Raw genomic sequence first — 20,674 nt, 5'->3', positions numbered from 1 at the left:
TTCCAAGTATCGGTCAATTTCCTTCAGATTTTCATATTTCTGAGAATACAGTTTCTTGTAATATTCATTAAGGATTTTTTTGATTTCTAAGGAGTCTGTTGTTATTTTGTCTTTGTAGTTTCTGATTGATGAGATTAGAGATTTTACTCTTTTTTTCCTGATTAGGTTGGCCAAAGGTTTATCTAAATTATTGACCCTTTCGAAAAACCAGCTTTTTGATTTATTGATCTGTTGTATTATTCTTTTGTTTTCAATTTCATTTAATTCTGCTCTAATTTTGGTTATCTCTTTTCTTCTACTGGGTTTGGGGTTGGAATGTTCTTCCTTTTCCAGTTGCTTGATATGTCCCATTAAGTTGTTAACTTCCTCTCTTTCTGTTCTCTTGAGGAAGGCTTGCAGTGCTATAAATTTCCCTCTTAGAACTGCCTTTGCAGTTTCCCAGAGGTTCTGATAGTTCATGTCTTCATTGTTGTTTTGTTCCAAAAAGTTGGCGATTTCTTTCTTAATCTCATCTCTGACCAACCTATCATTCAGCATAAGGTTATTTAACTTCCATGTTTTTGTATGAGTATGCAGATTCCTGTTGTTACTCAGCTCAAGTTTTATTCCATGGTGGTCTGAGAAGATGCATGGAATAATTTCTATTCCTTTAAATTTACTGAGGTTAGACTTGTGACCTAAGATGTGATCGATTTTGGAGTAAGTTCCATGGGCTGATGAGAAGTATGTGTATTCAGTTTTGTTGGGATGAAATGTTCTGTAGATGTCTTCTAAATCCAAATGTTGGATGGTTAGGTTTAAATCTAAGATTTCTTTGCTCAGCTTCTTGTTGGAGGATCGATCCAACACTGCCAAAGGAGTGTTGAAATCTCTGACGATTATGGAGCTGGAGGAAATCAAGTTACTCATGTCTGTTTATAAGAGAGTTTCTCTTATAAATTGAGGTGCATTCTGGTTGGGTGCATAGATATTAATAATTGAGATCTCATCATATTGAGTATTACCCTTAACAAATATGAAGTGACCATTCTTGTCCTTCCTTACTTTTGTTGGTTTAAAGCCTATTGTATCTGCAAATAAAATCGCAACACCTGCTTTTTTCTGATTACCATTTGCCTAAAATATGGACGACCATCCTTTCACCCTGAGTCTGTATTTGTCTTTTAAGTTAAGATGTGACTCTTGTATGCAACGGATATCTGGCCTGAGTTTTTGTATCCAGTCAGCTAACCTATGCCTCTTTAGAGGACAGTTTAAGCCGTTCACATTAATGGAGAATATTGATAAGTCTGGTGAAGTTTTGGGTATCGAGTTTTTCAAAAGTCCAGTGGCCATTTTTAATCCTTTCGCCAGTGTGGAAATTGGAATTTGATCTGAAGTTTCTGAGTGAGTTTACTTTTGTGGTATAGGATTGGGTTGGTCATTATGGAGGATAGGTCTGAGAATATCCTGAAGAGCTGGTTTGGTTATGGCAAATTTCTTCAACATATGAATGTCATTAAAGTATTTAATTTCTCCATCATAAATGAAACTCAGTTTAGCTGGATACAAGATCTGGGGTTGAAAGTTATTTTGCTTTAGGAGATTAAAAGTCGGTGACCACCCTCTTCTGGCTTGAAAAGTTTCAGCAGAGAGATCTGCAGTCATTCTAATATTCTTCCCTTTGAAGGTAATGGTTTTCTTTCTCCTGGAAGCTTTGAGGATTTTTTCCTTCATATTAACTTTAGTGAAGTTAATTATGATATGCCTGGGGGATGTCTTATTGGGGTTGAGTCATGCTGGGGTTCTGAAGCTGTCCGCTATCTGAATTTCAGAATCTCTAGGCATGTCTGGAAAATTCTCTTTCATAATTTCATGCAGAAGGGCCTCTGTGCCCAGCGAGGCCACTTCATCTGTTTCTGGAACTCCTATGATTCGGATATTTGCCTTCTTTGAATTATCCCAGAGCTCTCTGAGACAATGATCCGTTTTTGCTCTCCATTTCTCTTCCTCTTTGAGAATTTGGGAGTGTTCGAAGGCTTTATCTTCAATGTCAGAAATCCTTTCTTCTGCTTGCTCCATTCTGTTGCTGAGGGATTCTACTGTATTTTTCATATCTTTGATGGCTGCAAATTCTTGCTTCAGTGTGTCTAAGTCTTTGGTGGTTTTGTCTTTAAATTCGTTAAATTCTTGAGACAACTTTTGAATTTCTCCTCGAATTCCTAATTCCACTTTGTTAATCTTGTCTGCAATCCAAATTCTGAATTCGATTTCTGACATCTCAGCCAGTTGTTTATGAATGGGATCTTCAATTGCATCTGCCATATCTTTCCTTGGGGGGGTTGATCTATTCTGGTTATTCATGTTACCAGAGTTTTTCCGCTGATTCCGCCCCATGGTTGTTTTACTCCCTCTGATTTTTTTCCCCTGGGGCTTTGTCGAGGGCCTGTACAGTGTTGTGGCCTGAGAAACTGGGGCCCTGTCTGGTGTGGTGGGGCTAAGTGGTTCTGTCTTGTTTTCAGCTGGTTTCTGTTCCACCCTAGTGAAACAGATACTCTGGATTGAGGTCTCAGCTGTGGAGAAATATCAGGAATTAAGTCATCCCACCCCCCACCGGCAAACAATTGGAAAAGAAAAATCAGACCTTCCTACCACCGTGCACCCAGGGCACCACCTGATTTGTCCTCAGGCGATTGGTTCAGTTCAAAAAGTCCAAATCAATTGTCTCAGTCTGCACCTGTCTCTGGTGAGAGTTTAAGAGGTCTCTGGGAACTGGATCACAGGGTCTGGTGACTACTCTGGTGTGGCTTGCTCCAGTGCTGCATGGAGTCAGGAGGAGCCACCCAGCCAATAGATCAGTCTGGGAAGGTTGATGCCTCCTTCCTCACCTTGCACCACTTTCACACCCAGTCACTGATAGCCCTGCAGTTGGCTGACCCAGTTGCCTGTAGTGAATCGGTACTCCAGGAGTTTGCACCTGCCTGAATAACAAGGAAGTCTGCCAGGCTGCTGCGCTCTGCCTCTCTCTAGCAGGAGGAGGTGAGGCCTGACAACCTCGGGCGCTTGATGAAGCTTGGGGGGGTTTTCACTCAGGTCCAGTCTCGCCCCTGATTAATGTTACTGACAGAACAGAACAGAACAGCTCTGCGGTTCCCCTGCAGAAGAGAAACTGAACTGAGTTCCAAATCAGTTTGTCTTTGCTCTTGTATTGTCTATAGGCTGACGATCCCCTGAGGGCCAGGTGCATCTTAGGTTTAGAAAAGCGGACCTCTGGGTCAGCCCCGCCCTGGGAGTTTCCCCGGTTTGCAAGTTGGAGTAGCCTCAGGCAAATCCTATACTCAGTCTCTGGTTGCTCAGGGAAATAGGGGGTGTGGCTTCAGAATATTCCGTAGTAAGCTGTATTGCTAGCAAAAGAGGGCTGCTGTTTCATGGCTCAGGCAACCGCTGCTCTGGTGTAGCTCCCTTCTGGCCAACCGTCCTCTCTCCGCTCCCGTACCCCAGAGTCTGCACTGACCGGTTGCAGTCCAGCACCGTCTTCATCCCTCGAGCAGTCGCCCAAGAGTCTGGACCCCTGGGGGACAGGCCTCCAGAGCTTGGAGCGAGAGCAGAGGGGAGTGTGGGGAGCCCTGGGAGCCTGGGGTTGCGGGCAGATAATACGCACAGCTTTACACAGTTTTATGCCTGGCCATATTGTCACCAGAAGACGGCTGTCACACTGTGCCTCAGGGAACTGCCACTCTGGTGCGGTCCCCTCTCCGCCAACCAGGACTGGCCTCCAGACCTCAGTGTGAGTAAAGGGGAGCGCTGGGAGCTCAGAATTCCAGGTAGAGACTATATACAGTTTATACAGTTTTATGCCTGGCAGGAGGACGCCGTGGCACCCTAGTAGGGGAGATAGGTACAGTTTTTAGAGGGTCTCTTCCGTGGAGTGTAGTGGGAGGACCTTGACCTTTGAACTCTGCCCGATTGTTTGTGGGGCACTCTGAGCCGTTCTCATGGGGGAGGGGACTCCCGTCCACTTGGTGATTGATTTTGTACCTTTTGTTTGTATCCTTGTGGTCACAGCTCACCTCAGCGGGGTTGACGTGCATTCTTCAACCTTCTCTCTTAGTGCAGCTCAAATCCACCAGGTTACTTGCTGAATTTTTGTCCTTTAACTCTCCTACTGGACGGGAGCCTCTGTGGAAAGCTGGCTTCAGTCAGCCATCTTGTCTCCTCCCCTGGGAATAACGTTTTGAATAGTGAGGTTCTCGCTTCCTCACTTTAATGAGGCTGGCAGGTGTCTCCCAGTGCAGACAGGTGCGCGCTAGCTCATACGCCTGGCCTGTTGAACTGTAGAAGCCCCGTCCCAGGCTCAATTCATGTAAGCTTCCAGCTGGCAGAACCCAATGCTTTTTTTTTTTTGGCCAGGGCTAGGTTTGAACCCGCCACCTCCAGCATATGGGACTGGCACCCTACTCCTTGAGCCACAGACGCTGCCCCCAATGTTTAATTTATTTCTTTTTTTTTTCTGTAATTGGAAGGGTTGATTCACACATACCCTCACTAAACAGGTGCTCAGCTTGTTTGAGGGTGAGACGTGAGTCCCCCTCACCCTTTCCTGTCACCTCATTCTGCTACTGAACTGTAGCTTTACTTTGTAGTAAACTGCAACTGAAAATTTAAAAATCAGCGTCTTACAATGGGGACCCCCTCTGAAACCAGGCACATCTAATATCCTCAACCTGTGCCTGTCTTCCATTGGATGCTTTTAAATTTTGTAGGAAAGCCTCTTTGTCCTGGGTTAACTCTAGGTTAGTTCCTCCCCGAAGGAAACTCTGAAGGGAGACCCAGGGCCCAGGCTCCGGATTCAGAAAGCTGGTTATTAAACACAGCCCTGGACTCCCTTCCTGGGATGTGGAATTAATAAACATGCCTTCCACAGAGCTGATCAAAGCAGGTAGTGTAGTCCAGGCTCAATAACAGCTCTTGCTATTATTATTATTGCTTATTTTCTTGTAAAGTCCTGAACAGAACTGTACAGAAGGCAACTTAGCTTGATCCATGTGGCAGAGGGAGTCAGTGTCGGGGAAGGATGGGAACCACTGGCAAAGTTACTAAAAATACCTACGATGTGGGCTGTGACACTCCAGCAGAACAATCTGATCTTTGTGAAAATAAATGGATTGGTGAAGTTTGCACAAATAAGCAACGATATTCACCTGCAAACGGCAGGTTGCTTTTGCTCTCATTTGCTTTTTGCATTCCTGAGTGGAGTTAGGATAAGGAGCCTAGACCCCCAGCATCAGTCCAACTAACTTATCTCCACAACTCTCAAGATGTGCGTTAGCCAAACGTGTTTCACCACAATCCAGCAAGCCTTTCAGATCTAACTTCCAGTGTGAAGTGGAGACAGGACTTGACTCACAAGCTCAATGAAGCAAGGAAGCAAATAAAAAGTCCAGAACGTGGGACATCCCCCAACAGCAATACTGAGCGTCTCATTAAGTTTAGAGTCATGAAAAAAATGTATATGTATACATACACACACAGATATATAAATATATATATTTTTGAGATGGTCTTGGTCTGTTGCCCAGGTGACAGTGCTGTGGTGTCATCACAGCTCACGGCAACCTCAAACTCCTGGGCTCAAGCCATCCTCCTCCCTCAGCCTCCTGAGTAATGAACTTTAAACGCTAGATTAAAAGAGATCCAAAGTATCCAACTTACCAACCAAATGCTAGGCTGTACACTGAATCCTAATTTGTACAGTTTCAGGGACATTTTAGGGACAGCTTGAGGACAATTTGGGGAAATCAGAGAGTGGAGGATGAAGACAGGATAAACTTTTATTGATTCAAAAAATAGCTGGTATTAAATTTACAAATATCAAAACAGCACAGTTTCACTTGGGGAAAGTGCACACACACAAATATGTGGAAGGATAAATAACAAGGAATTAACAGGACTAAGTTTCGGAAAGTCAGTATATAATTTTTCTTGTTTATTATTTTTTCAAGATACACATGTGTTAAAAAAAGATACACATGTTGATTTTTGTAAAAATAACAGACAATTTCTAATTAAAAAAAAAGCCTCATTCTATGTTCATGCTCTTCCCCTGGCATTAAAAAAATAAATAAATAAATAAAAACGCAGATAACATTTTAGGGCAGTGGTTCTTAAGCTTCTCTGAATGTACTCTGTATACATACATACGTCCTCACCCTGGGAAAGCTACCTTCATGGTCATGGTATCTCCCCTGCTCACTAAGTATTTATGTTTTTTTTTTCCCTCCAGGGTAACAAAGAAGGATTTTATTTAGGAAGAACAAAGAGAAAGTCTAGAGCACTTCCAAAGAGAGTTGGAAGTCAGTCCCTCTCCTGAAGGAGAAAAGTGAGAGAGACTCTGTTTCTTTTTAATAGGGAGTTCTTGAAAATGCTTTCAATTTTGAAACATGAGGGAGGAAGAAGATGGTGTGAAACTCTGTTCTCAGAGTGACTTCTCTGCTACTGGGTGAGGCCATCACTGTGTCCTCGTGGCACCGGGAGTGCACAATATAAAAGAGCTCAAACTCAAAATAGTACATGTCTTAATCACCTCACAGAGCTCCAGACAGACCTGGCGGGGCACCAGGAACCAGGGAAGGTGCCTGAGAGAACCAGAGGACTCGCCGGCAAGGGAGGGAAGGGACTGTAGGCTTCTCCCTGGAGGCTTCGGTTCTGAGGACTAATTTCTGAGCAGCAGGCTGCTGAAAGGCCAGGAATTCAGTAAACACACTCCCAAAGACAATGAGTGCCATATGTTTCTTATTAAAAACGGATTCCAAGAGACTTCAATCAACAGACTAGACAGCGAAAGGGAGTCTGGGCTGCTTCTGGTAGAGTTGTTTTCTTAAAAGCAACTTTGGTCTTACTCCCAGCCAGGTAGTCTTTTTTTTTTTTTTGTAGAGACAGAGTTTCACTTTATCGCCCTCGGTAGAGTGCCGTGGCGTCACACAGCTCACAGAAACCTCCAACTCCTGGGCTTAGGCAATTCTCCTGCCTCAGCCTCCCGAGTAGCTGGGACTACAGGCGCCCGCCACAACGCCCGGCTATTTTTTTGTTGCAGTTTGGCCGGGGCCGGGTTTGAACCCGCCACCCTCGATATATGGGGCCGGTGCCCTGCTCACTGAGCCACAGGCGCCGCCAGCCAGGTAGTCTTTTAAAGGAACAGCCCATTAAACTGCAAAGTCACAGATTGAATTTCCACCCACCCAATAACTGGGTTCAAAGACCTGTTCTTTCTCAGAGGAAGATGCTTGCATCTTTGCTCCCCCTGCAAGACGTGCCCTCTCTGCAGGACAGGTTGGGCAGTGTGCTGGGCAGGGCAGGCTGTGCGTGTCATGGAGGGTGGGTCCAGTTCCTACCTGGGAAGGGCGAGGCGGCACAGGGACCCCAGCACTGCCACCCGGCTACTGCATGCTCGGAAGTGTTTCAACCCATCAGCAGGTTGTACTTATTGGAATGTGCATTTACTCTGAAATTCCTTAAAGTGAAGGGTGTTTTATAGGGTATTACCCATATCCCTATGCCAGCATCCCTCACTGTGACAGCTGGGAGTGATCTGATTGTCCCGATGAGTGGGATCCTGATAGACAAATGTGCTGCAGTGCCATGTCCTGAAAACCCTCTGAGGAAGGAAGGTGAGAGATGGAGATGGACAGCTTCACCTGCCTGACAAGAATGGTTGGGTAGGTAAGACTGGTAGAGGGTATTTTGCAAAACATAACGTAAAGATAGCCTAACTCTGCTAAGTTGGAAAAGAGGCAAGATAATTAGTAAGGAATTTAAGAGTGCTTCTGGAATAGTGGGTATGAGAGAACCCTACCTGTGAGTGTCTACACTGGAACTGAAAACATTGAGCATTAGATTAAGAGAGAGTGACAAAAACATTCAAAAAAGCCAGATATTAGGGTTTTGGTTGGCTTTTGCTGGTCCCCTTCATGCTGACCAGGAGGCAGGAGAAATCAGCCCAGGAGGAAGTGCAGAGACGAGCTGGCAGGAGTTCAGAGGTTGGACGCCCCACATACAACAAAAAGCTCAGCTTGCTCTCACAGGGCACTCAGTGCACAGGGAGCCTGACTAGTTAAATTCTCCCAGGAGGCTGGGCAGGGAGACCTCTGGGGCCCCTTTGCTGCCGTGCCTGCTGGAAGCTTCTCCGTGCCTCATCCTCAGCATGTACACAGAGTTCAGGAGACCCGAGGGGAAGCTTCTGGGGGACGCTTCGGAAATCCCCGGCACCTACGTACCTCATCGCCGTGCATGTTGGCCACATACTTGAACTCGGGGATCCCGACTCTGTGTGCCTTTGGAGAGCGCCCCACAACAAGAACCCACAGGTTTCTGCCTTTACAGGACGGAAAGAGACAGAAAAATAAGTTATCCTTTAAATGACAGATGAAGCCTGGGAGATGAGAATAGGAAACAAATGCTGGTACTTTAATGTTTCATGGTGACTCAAGTTCCTTTGGCAACTTCCGTGATTAAAAGGCTCTTCATTCATTGCTAGAATTTAAGGAAGACCTTTCAATTTAGCACACATATTCCACTTACTATTTGAAAATGTGATTTCTAAAAAAATGGAACACTTATTAGGGGGTGTAGATTTTATTCTTCCAAAATGTGGATATACTTTGCTCTGAGTTCCTAGAGCAGTGACTTTCAACAGGTGTACTGAGGCTTGCTGCTGTGCCATGAGAAGATCTTAGCTGTGCCTCAGAAATTTTTAAAGGTCACTAATTAAATTATTTTTGAAAGCCATTCAAAGCATAGTAAGTATATTCTTTTCTTTACTTTTTTTTTGAGAGAGAGTCTCACTATGTCGCCCTTGGTGGAGTGCCGTGGCATCACAGCTCGTAGCAACTTCAAATGCATGGGCTCATCAATTCTCTTGCCTCAGCCTCCCAAGTAGCTGGGACTAAAGGCACCTGCCACAACGCCCGGCTATTTTTTTTGTTGTTGCAGTTGTCATTGTTGTTTAGCAGGCCTTGGCCAGGCTTGAACCCGCCTGCCTTGGTGTATGTGGTGGCATCCTAACCACTGAGCAACAGGTGCTGCCTCTTTACTCTTTTTTTTTGCTCAACATAATTTAAGTGTGCTTTGGAAGTTTAACTATACGTTCCAGTGTGCCATAAGATAAAAAAGGTTGAAAAGCACCATTCTAGAGCCTCATAGAAATGACCTTGCTGATTCACACCATCATACAAAGTTAAATTACAGTTGGTGGTTCCCTGGGATATTCCCTAACTGTGGACCAAGGAAAGTGAACAAAGCAACAGCAATAAAACACATAACTCAGAAAGGAGACTGATTGCAAAGTAAAAATCCAGAATCTTGGATTTAAATGCTGATATGACACAGCCCCTTTGCAGCGTCCTCCATGTCCTGACTCCCGTCAAGTACACTGGGAGCCACAGCCCATCCTAGTGACACCAAGGAAAATGTCTACATCTGTGATGTTCAGCCAGGATGCAGGATCTCAGGTGTGCCTTGAAAAGTTTTAAAGATCATTAATTACATTATTTTTAAAAGATGTTCAAAGCATGGTGAGTATATTCTTTTAACTCTTTTTTTTATCAGCATAATTTAAGTGTGCTGTGGAAGTTTAACTATAGGTTCAAGTGTGCTGTGAGATAAAAAAAAAGGTTGAAAATCACTGGTCTAAGTTCCAGCTTTGCCTACATGGTGTGACTCAAGCAAGGGAGGTCCCAGATGAAAGGTCACCGGGGATCTGCTCTGTGCGGACGTCACAGGTGCCAGACTGGCTCATGTCATCTACACAATGGCTCGTGAGGATCCACCGAAATGGATTATTACCATGCTTTACAGATGAGAAAGCTGATCTTCAGAAATGCTGATAAGCTGCTGTGATTACTAAACCAGTATGAGGCTGTGATTTGAGCTCCAGAGCCGAGAATGGACCTGGGCCTATTTGACGTTACTTCTTGTACACCTCCCACTCTCAAAACTGCCTGCCCCAACAAGTAAAAATGAAGAAGTCCCTTTCAATATGAATTATCTGGCACTTTCTTGGGGTAATTTTCATGTTGCCAGGATTTTTCCGCTGATTCTTCTCATGAGCGTTTTGTTTTGTTTTTTTTAATCTGTTTCTTTTCAATTCCTCTTGCTCTTTAAGTTACCGTGCCTCTGGCTTTAAGGTTTTGATGAGTCCTTTTGGAACAGGACCAGAAGTATGAGAAGACTGAAGAACAAGAAGGGAAAAAAGATTTAAAAAAAAGAAAAAAGAGAAAGGAGAGGGGGTGAGTAAAATGGAATATTGACAAAAAGAAGAGAGGCACAGAAAGAGGGAGACAGGAGCAATAAAGGTGTACAGCATGGTACTTTGACCCAACCTTACAAACCCCCAACCTCTGGGGGTGCTGGGTTGGGTGGTTCCCTGGAGGTCAGCAGCTCTTTGCCAGCCTGAGCAGACACAGGACCCCACCTCCACCAAATAGAGAGCAAAGACAGAAATACTATAAATCAAACCAAAACAAACAAACAGAAAACCTTACGGGATAAAATTGAGAAAAAAATCAAATAATAGGGGCGGAAGCACTAGCAAAAATGAAGTTATTATTATTAAGGAAGGCAACAGTGGAAAATTATATTTAAACTAGAAAAAATGAAGAAAGAAAAGAAAAGAAAGAAAAATCTAGAGGGAAAATGTTAAAATAATAATAACCCCCCCTCCCCCAAAACAAAGCAGTATATATATCTTGCTGAATATTGTCTGGGCAGCAGGTGATCTTCTGGGGTATGAGATGTTAATCACAATGCTGACACAGGTGTATGAGATGGAGACTGGAGGCCTCTGCTGATTTCTCAAACCCTGCAGGGTTGAGAACCTAAATCTCTCCTCAGCCTGCTTAAAAGACACTTTAAACTGTTAACCTCGGCTAGGCAGAAGCTTTCCCAGGAAAGCACTTGTCACTGGGATCTCTCCTGAAGTGGCTGCCCGCTTATCCAGTGCACCAAAACCGGATTCACTCTATGCCTCTGAGGGCGGAGGCTGCAAGGCAGCCCTCCTACTGCCTACTGAAAGCTCCTCTCTTCCCCAGCATCTCAGTCCCAGCCTTTGGTGCTGCTCAGTCACTCTCCCAATGTCTCCCAGCCCGTGCCGCGCTCTGCAACCCTGAGGGCAGAGCCTGCAGGGGCAGTTCTCCCACAGTGGCTGCCCACATGCAGCCCACAGGCGACCAATATTAGTTCTGTTCCAGCTCAGCGGCTCAGTCCAGGGCCCTAGACAACACTTAAAGTCATCTGAAATCTCGCCCAAGTTCTCCCAAGGTAGTTCAACCGAGTGCCCCAGTCCAAAAAAACAAAACAGCCCACAGGGAAGGCCTTCCCTGTTTGGAATCTCACTGCTTTTGTAGTTACAGCTGTGGCAGCCACAGCCTCAGACGGAATGAATGCAACCACTTGCCTCTTCTCCACTGCTTTTGTCCTCCTCCCGGGGTCCAGAAGTCTCTCGCTGTCTCCCTGAGTCCCCAAAGGGATGTTTCTGGGCAGAGCCCACAAGCCAGAGATGCCTGGAGTCTTCTCTCCCCAATTTCACCGCACCCGGTTGCAAAGAAGCTGTTACTCGGCCACCATCGTGCTCCAACCCCTGGCCAGCACTTTTAATAGGGTTAATAATTAGAGATTGGGGTATGGTTAGCATCTACCATATACATGCAAAGTTCAGATATCTGTGATAACGAAGTCTTCTGTGGAACTCAAGAGCCCAGGAAAGGAATTTAAAGGCAGTGAATGGGTTAATGTTGAGCAGATTTCTGCAGAATTTCAGATCTAGCTGCTTAAATCAGGTGGGGAACGTTCAGTTGCCGTGAGGGACTTAGGGAGAAGCAAATACAGGAATTTTTCAACATTTGTTCATAATTTACTATAACAATATTTTAGGGAAGTTTTTCATGACAGAGTAATGCATTAAAACTCAATAACTTGTATATAAAACCAGCACATGGCACCCCATGATTGCATTAATGTACATAGCTATGATTTAATTAAAAAAAAAAACAACTCAGTAACTGCGGGAATTCTCCGAAAATACCCACAAAATGCAGTTTATATGATCGATGACACTATTCAGTGCAGAATTCTCATTTATTCACCCACATATCTATTTTATTATTCATTCATTCATTCATTCATTCATGACAGAGTCTCACTCTGTCACCCTGAGTAAAATGTTGTGGCCTCATAGCTCACAGCAACTTCAAACTCGTGGGCTCAAGACATCCTGCCTCAGCCTCCCAAGTGGGACTACAGGCACCTACCACAACGCCCAGTTATTTTTTTCTATTTTTAGCAGAGACAGGGTCTCACTCTTGCTCAGGCTGGTCTTGATCCCCTGAGTGCAAGGAGTCCACCTGCCTTGGCCTCCCAGAGTGCTGGGATCATAGGTGTGAGCACTGCTCCTACCTCATGTATCTATTTATCGAATCCTGTTGTGAATTTCCAGGTGCTGAGCTGGGTCAGACTGCACAAATAAGTCCCATCCTCTGTGCTTGATGATTTCTAATACAGTGGAAAACAGTGGTGTGCAAACACCTGTCACACCAGCGGAGTGTGACGTGTCATGGACGAGCATGCCGAGTACTGTAGTGGGAGCAGAATAAGAGAAGTGGTTAATTTTTTCCAAGGAGGAGGATGATGAGAAGTTTCACAGATGGAGGGTTTCATAGTTGACAGGGATCTGAAGAATGATCCCAAGTTTGTCGTGGATGCTCCTGGTGATGCCCAACAGAAGCCTTTGATTAACCAGAACCTTCCTTTCCCCAGTGTTATCAATTCTTCATTCATTTGGAGCTTCACTGCTACAAAATTCACATTTTCATATGAAACAAAGAGCTTTTCACAAGTGAGCTGTTAATCCTGGCTTTTTAGGTTTGCTTCTGGAGAATTCTTTTCTGTAACTATTAATGCCTGTAAACCTAGAATAATCACAGATTTGTACAGAATATGGTCTATTCCCTTCGCAGGCAAAGGCAAAGTTCAATATCTTCTCAATATATATATTATATATATTTTTTTTTTTGCGCAGTTTTTTTTGGCCAGAGCTGGGTTTGAACCCGCCACCTCCGGTATCTGGGATCGGCGCTCTACCCCTTTGAGCCACAGGCGCCGCCCTCTTCTCAATATTTTTCAATTGTTATTTTGTTATTTTTGTTTGTTCAATTGTTATTTTTCAATTCTCTGCACCTGCAACAGCTAGACTGTCACATAAAGAATAGTGGAAGACAAAAAGATGGGGCCTTTATGGACATCCAATGCCACTTAGTTTAAGGGAGGAGGGAAGTCAGACTAATAAAGTCCAAGTGAAGAGGTTCTTTGATGGGTAAATCAATCTAATTATAGCACAAATGGCCCCCTGAGTGAACTGCAAGATGAGAAATTTACCTTGCATGACCTCAGTGGTACAAAGTCTGAGAATGAAAACCAGGCAATGCAGGCACACCCAATCCTTTTGGAATGATGAGCCTTTTGACTGGTTAAACCACCCTCTCCAACTCACACTGGCCATCTCTGGCCTAGACCAGAGTAAATACACAAAGGACAAACTATTTACTTTTCACAACCTTATCTCCATGATAAGAGTAATTTAAACAAGTTAGTTTTTTTTTTTTTAATGAAGCTTGGAAAGACTACCTTTATTCCCAAAAGATTTTGCTAATAACAGGTGTGCTAAAGAGTTTTGAAGTGCTCAGCTTCTCTCTTTCAATACAAAGCAAATAAAATTTGGTTTCTAGATATTTCAGTATCTATATTCAGCAACTTACATAGGGTTTGACACAGATCTGGGGGCTGTGACATGGGTACCCAAATGAATTTGTTTGGAGGATCAGGAACAATTTTACAGTTGAGAAGAATTCACTAAGGTCTATAAGATAAGAAATCAGACAAGTGCTACCAAGTGCGATAGGACTTCAGGAGAAAGGAGGAGAAGGTGGGGAAATTAATATAACTTCAATAGGTAGAAATGGAAGAAGTGTCCTTCCCAGGAAAGAATCACCGAGGATCCTTGTTAAAAAGGCTGTCTTTTATGAAATAGAGCAGAGCACAGCCGGCTTGGCTCACAGGTTTGTGCCGATGTCGACGCAGAACAACTTCACGAGACTACGTCTATGTGGAGAGTGTCCATGGGACATTCCCAGGGGAAGCAGCGACCCTGGGTGGCCCAATCACTAAAGCCAAGGGCAGAGATGACGAGGCACATCCTGGTTTCCCACAAGGCCTGTTGTGTGCAGGGTCTGATGCATGAAGTTCCCAAGTAACAGACCAGCTGCTGGTTCCCACACTTGCACATTTCTCTGTGTGTCCTTACAAAGACCCTTTGACCTAAGTCAGAGCTCGGGAGAGGGCGCCCAGGGCACTGAGCACCAGTGTCCTCAGACATGAATAACCACGCTGCTGGTCAGGCTGTTTGCAAGGTGCCCTGCAGTGGTTTATAGACAGCGGGAGTGCCTTTTCCCTTCCCTTAGGATGATCCGAAGAGATGATGGCAACGTCACTTACGTGCATTCCAGGCCCTGCACAGAAGCCTTCCACGCAGCACACAGAGCCCTGCACGAAACAGTGGGTAAGCCACAGGGGAGTGGGAAGCTGCATGCTGCTGAGGTCGTACCCACAGTCCCTGACATCCACACGCCCTCTGGATTTGAAGCACAGGAAAGTAGGTCTCTGGCTAAGTGGTTCATTGCAAAAATAAAACAAATGAACACAAACAAACAAAATCAGGACAAGAAGCCTCGGCAAAGTTTCCAGATGCTCCCATTATGTGCATGGTCCTTCACAGCTCAGAGCATTTGGGGGCGTATGTTCATTTAACTGCAGCGAGTGCAGTATTACCATTTTATACAAAAGGGAACCATCTTTGTAACTGTGTAAGGCAGTGGTTCTCAAAGTCTGGGTCTAGGACTCACAGCGTCAGCATCACCGGAGAACTTGTTAGAAACGCACATCTCGGGCCGCCCCCCGTAGGTGCACTGAATCACACGGGGGAGGGGACCCGCTATTTGTGTGTTCAAGGTGCTTTCCAGGTGACTCTGATGCTGTCCAAGTCTAAGCAGCTCTGTAACAGGAGGCAGGGCTGGGCTCTGCTCTCAGCCACCAGGCTGCAGTACTTGTCACCTCAGAGAAGACGAAAAGCACCAGAGAAAACAATGGTAGAAAGTGAACCTGTGAGCCAAGCTTGCTGCGCACCAGCTCCTGCCACTGAGGGCATCTCTTCTTTCTCTCCTCTGAGAAGGACTGGAAATGGAAGAATTCTGGGCACCTTGAGGCTGGCTGGAGAAGCTGTAGCTGTTGTTTGCTCTATTGGCTCTGAGCGCTCCACGTGTGCCCCATATCTGCTCTCTGTATAAGGACCACAGGCGGCCGTGTTTCTGAGAGCTGGCTGCTGGGGGCGCACCCTGCAGTTAGTTTGAACATTAGCCAACAAGCAGCAGGCTAAGAAAGAGGCAAGGGAGGGAACTGGTCTGCACACGTGTCTGGAACACAATTCCTGCACATCCGGGTTCTAGGTGCGCCACCTGGCACGCACTGGGGGTTCTGTACTGAGCCGCAGGGTTTGGGCTCCATCAACACCCCATGTGTCATTTCTGTGCTTGTGAAGCTAGAGTGGTGCAGATGTGGTACCATCCCAGCTAGCCACGAGAGCTCAGGGGAGTTTAACTGCCATCCCCTCTGCAGTGGCTGGGGACTGCTGACCATTCATGGACAGGGGAACTTGTTAAGGAAGGAGTTTGGTGTTCAGACAGGAGTCAGCGTCCAGGTCAGGCCGTGGCTATTGTGATGAGAGTAAGTGCTATGCCCTGGAGTGGTGATGATCGGAGACGTTTCTTCTGCTTGGGGCGATTCCACATTTTACTGAGAACCTCTGGTTCTGTAGCTCAGAGAAACATGGGGCTGGGGACCCAAGAGGCTCCCCAGAACTTCATGAGGAGTAGGCTGGGGTTTGGTTCCAAATTCCACTGCACTGGAGTTTCCCATAGCACAGAGACCCCAGAGTGGGGCCTGACGGAGTCACTGCTGTGTGTAAGCATGACCTAGGCCTGAGCACTGTGGGGTGGTGCAGTCCCCACTGCTTCCACCTGGGATCTGGGAACCACCTGGGCCACAGACAGGTAGCAGGTCCCAGTGGTCACCTCCCTGGGCCCAGCATTCCTGAGCCTTCTGAGCGGCTGGACGAGGAAGCTGTCCTCAGCTGAGGTGCACCTAGGGACTACCTCGTGTTCACCAGGCCTCACAGGTGCCGTGTCACCCACCCCACCATCCACACCCTGGCTGCTCTCTAATCCTATGTAATTCTTCACACGCCTCCCGCTCTTTGAGAGCATGTATTTGTTTCCTCACATCACATCCCAACTAGAATGTAACCCACGAAAGTGCTTCCTGCCTGTTCACCATTCTGCTGGGTCCCCTGTGTGTGCATTGCCCATCTAGCAGCGCCTGGCACACAGTAGCTGTGCAGCTACGATGTACTGTAGCACTTCCAAAATTATTGCTGCTTCTCTGGGTTTGCTTTTTCAGGCTTTCAGAGTCCTTCACCACCTGCCGTCCACCTGTACTGCCCACTACCTGCTGGCATGGACTGGGTCCGGCTCCTCTCCAGGCCCGAGGTGCCCCAGGTGCAGCCCCATCGTTATTTGCATTGTTCTCAGCCTAAAATGGCCTCGGTAGGTTTTCTGCCTTTTCATATCCTATGAATTCCACAAAACCAAACTCTAAGTTTGCCCAGACTACTCTGAAACATGCAGCTCTCCCCCCTTCGCTAGATGCGCCACTAGGGACAAATTCTGCCTCTTGGTTTCCAAAGGTCTCGTGTGGTCAAGTCTTGGTTTCTTAACGATGTTGTCAGTGTTGCCTGGGCTGTCATATTTTTATTTTGCTCCCTTGTTGTGTCTACCATAGTAAATCACGGTCCTCCCCAAGGCTTAGGTGATCTTCTTAGGAAAGACCTCTGTGGGTCGTATCACTGGTCCAACAGTCAGTGCCCTTCTGAACTCAGGCTGGTCGTGTGACTCACTCTGGACAGTGAAATGTGGGCAGAAGTGACAGCCCTGACAGCCCACCCTGCTCTCTCTTTCCTTCCAGCCTGGGACAGGTGACACTTGGATAGGGGTGCTCTGTCAGCTTGGGTCTGGGCTGGGGGATGACGGGTCGCAGAGTACAAGTGACTGATAATGAATATTACATAAGTGAGGTTTACATCTTTATTTTGCTGTTATAAACCATTGTGACCATTGGGGTTGTCTTTTATTTCTGCAGTATCCAGCCCAGCTTATCTGACATCCCTCCTAAAACTAACCCCAGCCCACATCATCTTCCCTCCACTGACTGTGCATAACTCTGTGATAACAGACGGGTTCCCACGACCATATTGTGATATCAGACAAGCCCCACGACTTGTGGAGGTGACCCAGAAGTGAAGCAACGGTAGAAACTTTGTTTTAAAACTACTTACCTGGCACAAATTATATATAAGCCTCTGTTAGTATTATATAGTGTCTTACTGATCAACTCAATTTCTGAAATGCTGTAGTTTTGTTCTGAGCACACCAGAGGCGTCATGCCTATTAACTGTTCCTGTTGATTGACAGTAACAGCCAATACATCAATATTATTTCAATGCACTGAAAACACTGCATTGAAGAGGAATCCCACAGGGAGACGTCGCGGGCAAAGCTTGCCTCTTGGAATTATTTCCTGGGCTATCTTAGGTCTGCCTGCACCATGAAATAGTATTTGTGTGTGGACAGATATGATTGTGGAGCTGAGGCAATGCTCTGAATCCCAGCAGTGTGGGGCTGGGTGTGCCTGGAGAACACAGGACAGCCCAAGACCTCAGTGATTGCCAGGTGATAAGCAAAGGGGACAATTTCAAGTGAGATGAACAGAGGAGCCCCTTGAAGGGCTCACCAAAACACAGCTGGAGACGAAACAGCAGCCGGCAGCTGCTGGAACACAGGCCTGCCTGACATCAGGTGGCTGGGCTGGACAGCAAAGGCTGTGGCCAAACCCCAGGCCCAGACCAAGCTGAAGGCAGCAGTCAGCACTGTGGCTGGCCGCTGCAGCCCCAGACGGGCTCGATACAGCTGCCCAGAGTATCTAGATGTACCTGTAAATCCTGGCATATTTTTTTTTTAATTTTGGATTAATATAAAGAAACATACAATTGTTTGTGTTTATAGGAGGTGCTGCAGTACCTGTTAGGTGGGAGCTTACAGAGTCCTCTCTCCTCCTGCCTCTGTCCCCCCTTCTTGAATTTAATCATGTTTTTCCTCTCATGTGGGCCCGTAGTTGTTCATCTACTAGTTTCAAATTAGTATTGAGAGCATGAGATGCTTATTTTAATGCTGGTTTAATTTTTTTTAAAAATCAGATACAATCCCAATGTGTAAATGACTCCTATACAAAGGCTTAATCTTTCACTTTCTCACTACTCATTCAACAAATAATTGTAGAATTCCTATTCAGAGCCTGGCATTTAGTCAGCTGAAACAAATGCCAGTCACTAACTGATTCTACTGTCCTGAAAAACAGTAATTTTCTGTTCTGACTCACTTTCATCATTTAAAAAAACAAAGTTCAACACAAAACACACTGTTTGGTAAACTTTCCATTACTGGGGGGCATAATCAAACGTGAACTGGAACCCGGGGACCTGCTGCTCCTCCTGCAACAGCTACCCAGTGTCCAGACTGAGGTGCCTCATCCTTCACGTGGGTGCCAGACCCCTCCAGATTCCTCCCTTCCGGCTGGGAGACTGGGTCTCCCGCCCCAGTCCCATTTGACCAGGCTCTCAATACTCTTCCTTACACGTAGCTCCCAACCTCAGCCTCTGCCTCGACACTTTAATTTCAGCTCTTCCTTCTGCATGGATCATCCTGAACTCCCTGGTCAATGTGGCTAACTTCACTCGCCTGATGCTTTCCTCACCTTCTCTTGCCCAGCCCCTCCCTCATCAGCTTGAGCAGAATGTCCCTTCTGAATCCTCACAGCCCCTCCTGTCACTCCGAAACCCCGGGTTTCCTGCAGAATGTCCCTTCTGAATCCTCACAGCCCCTCCTGTCACTCTGAAACCCCTGATTTTCACGCAGAATGTTTCTTCTGAACTCTCACAGCCCCTCCTGTCACCCTGAAACCCCATGTTTCCTGAAGAATGTTCCTTTTGAACCCTCACACTGTCACCCTGAAACTCCGCGTTTCCTGCAGAATGTTCCTTTTGAACCCTCACAGACCCTCCTGTCACTCTGAAACTCCTGATTTTCCTGCAGGTGAGAGATTGTGTGTCCATGAGCTCCAGGAATCTAGCGTGATGCCCGGCACACACATAGTAGATGATGGAGAAGTGTCTGGTGAATGAATGGATGACTGGACAGATTAACAAACCCGAGAAAGCCCAACGGGAGCCTGGGTTGCCCTGGCCTGTAGGTTAGATAGAACTGCTTCCCAGGATTGATGGAAAAGTCTGCAGCTAGTCTATGAAGTATCATGTTGGGTGGGTTCTGGAAAGGACCCAGTTTTCTAGATCAAATCCAGAGCAGAGGGACCTTCTTAGAGTTTTTCTATGTAAGAAAGAACAGAGATCCACACCAAATATCTGGCTTTGAGATCTAGATCATTCCAGTGTCTCAGGGAGATGGGGTTTCATTTACTTGCACATTTGATCCCATGACACTAATGTTTTGATATTATACCCAAGAAATATAGATGTTAGGTTTCATTCATTTTTTCCTGAACAGATGAATGAGAAGGTTTGGGAATTTCAATTTCTCTAAATTAGGGACAGTTATTAGTTTTAAAAAAGGAGAGGAAAAATCTGAACGTAGTATGGGTTAAAATACATTTTCTTTTTTTAAAATTTCAGGACAGTTAATACTCCAAGAAAAACAGAACAGTTTGTGTCATTAATCACTAACCATTATCAAAAACAGGGAGACGGTAGGCAACTCCTTTGCCTGCGTCCTCTCCCAACTCCACCATCTCTGTTCCTCCTCCTCCATCCCCAGGTCAGAGGCTGATGAATCTGTTTCCCTTCCTATAAACATTTTAATTTTTAAACTAGAAATCATAAGATATTTTTAAAAATGGAGTTTTAAAAACTAGACATAATTCTCATGTCCTAACCATCATAATTTTTCTACTTGCCCTTCTAGTCTTTTTTCATATACGACAGGAAACTCGTTTTTAAACTCCAAAGTGAAAATCTCTGGAGGTCTCATACTATAAAAAGCTGAGAACTTCTCTTTTTGGTCTCTTGGGATAGAGGCCAAAGATGATCAGATCATGTTTTTAAAGGGCAGCTCAGCAATCACTGTAGTGAGATTAAGCACAGTTATCTTAAAGTACAAGCAAGTACTTCAAAAGATCTGTCAAACATTACGAAAAAGAAATCATTACAATGTGCTGTCATCGTCCATTCTAGATATCGTCCCAGTGTGCCAGGAACATTCTGGCTCAGGGGTGAGGTGCTGGCTCTTCCTACCCCACTGGTGTGCCTGCAGGTGTCACATGGTGTAACTCATGATGAGCTATTTCAGACTCCACAAAAGACAGCTTGCTGGAGACTTGATAGCACTGAAACTCATCTTTTAGGGGCGAGGTCAGAGGCACCTGCTCCGCCTGCCTCCTCTTTCGACTCCACCTTCTCTCTCCCCCCCACTCC

General features: G+C 45.7%; 1 protein-coding gene across 3 annotated transcripts in view; it reads right to left on the bottom strand.

Moving 5' to 3' along the window:
• The window catches only part of CPM (carboxypeptidase M), a 105,100-nt gene that overhangs the window by 33,299 nt on the left and 51,127 nt on the right, over window positions 1–20,674 (bottom strand). For all 3 annotated transcript variants that reach the window (XM_053585414.1, XM_053585413.1, XM_053585415.1), the window contains exon 3: window positions 8,253–8,350. In XM_053585414.1, the coding sequence (XP_053441389.1) occupies window positions 8,253–8,350 (98 nt within the window). The remainder of the gene's footprint in view (window positions 1–8,252; window positions 8,351–20,674) is intronic.

The sequence above is a fragment of the Nycticebus coucang genome, chromosome 3, assembly GCF_027406575.1.
Source record: "Nycticebus coucang isolate mNycCou1 chromosome 3, mNycCou1.pri, whole genome shotgun sequence".
Classification (NCBI taxonomy): Eukaryota; Metazoa; Chordata; class Mammalia; order Primates; family Lorisidae; genus Nycticebus; species Nycticebus coucang.
The sequence above is the reverse complement of the archived record's forward strand: the minus strand, read 5'-3'. Positions and strand labels throughout refer to the sequence as shown.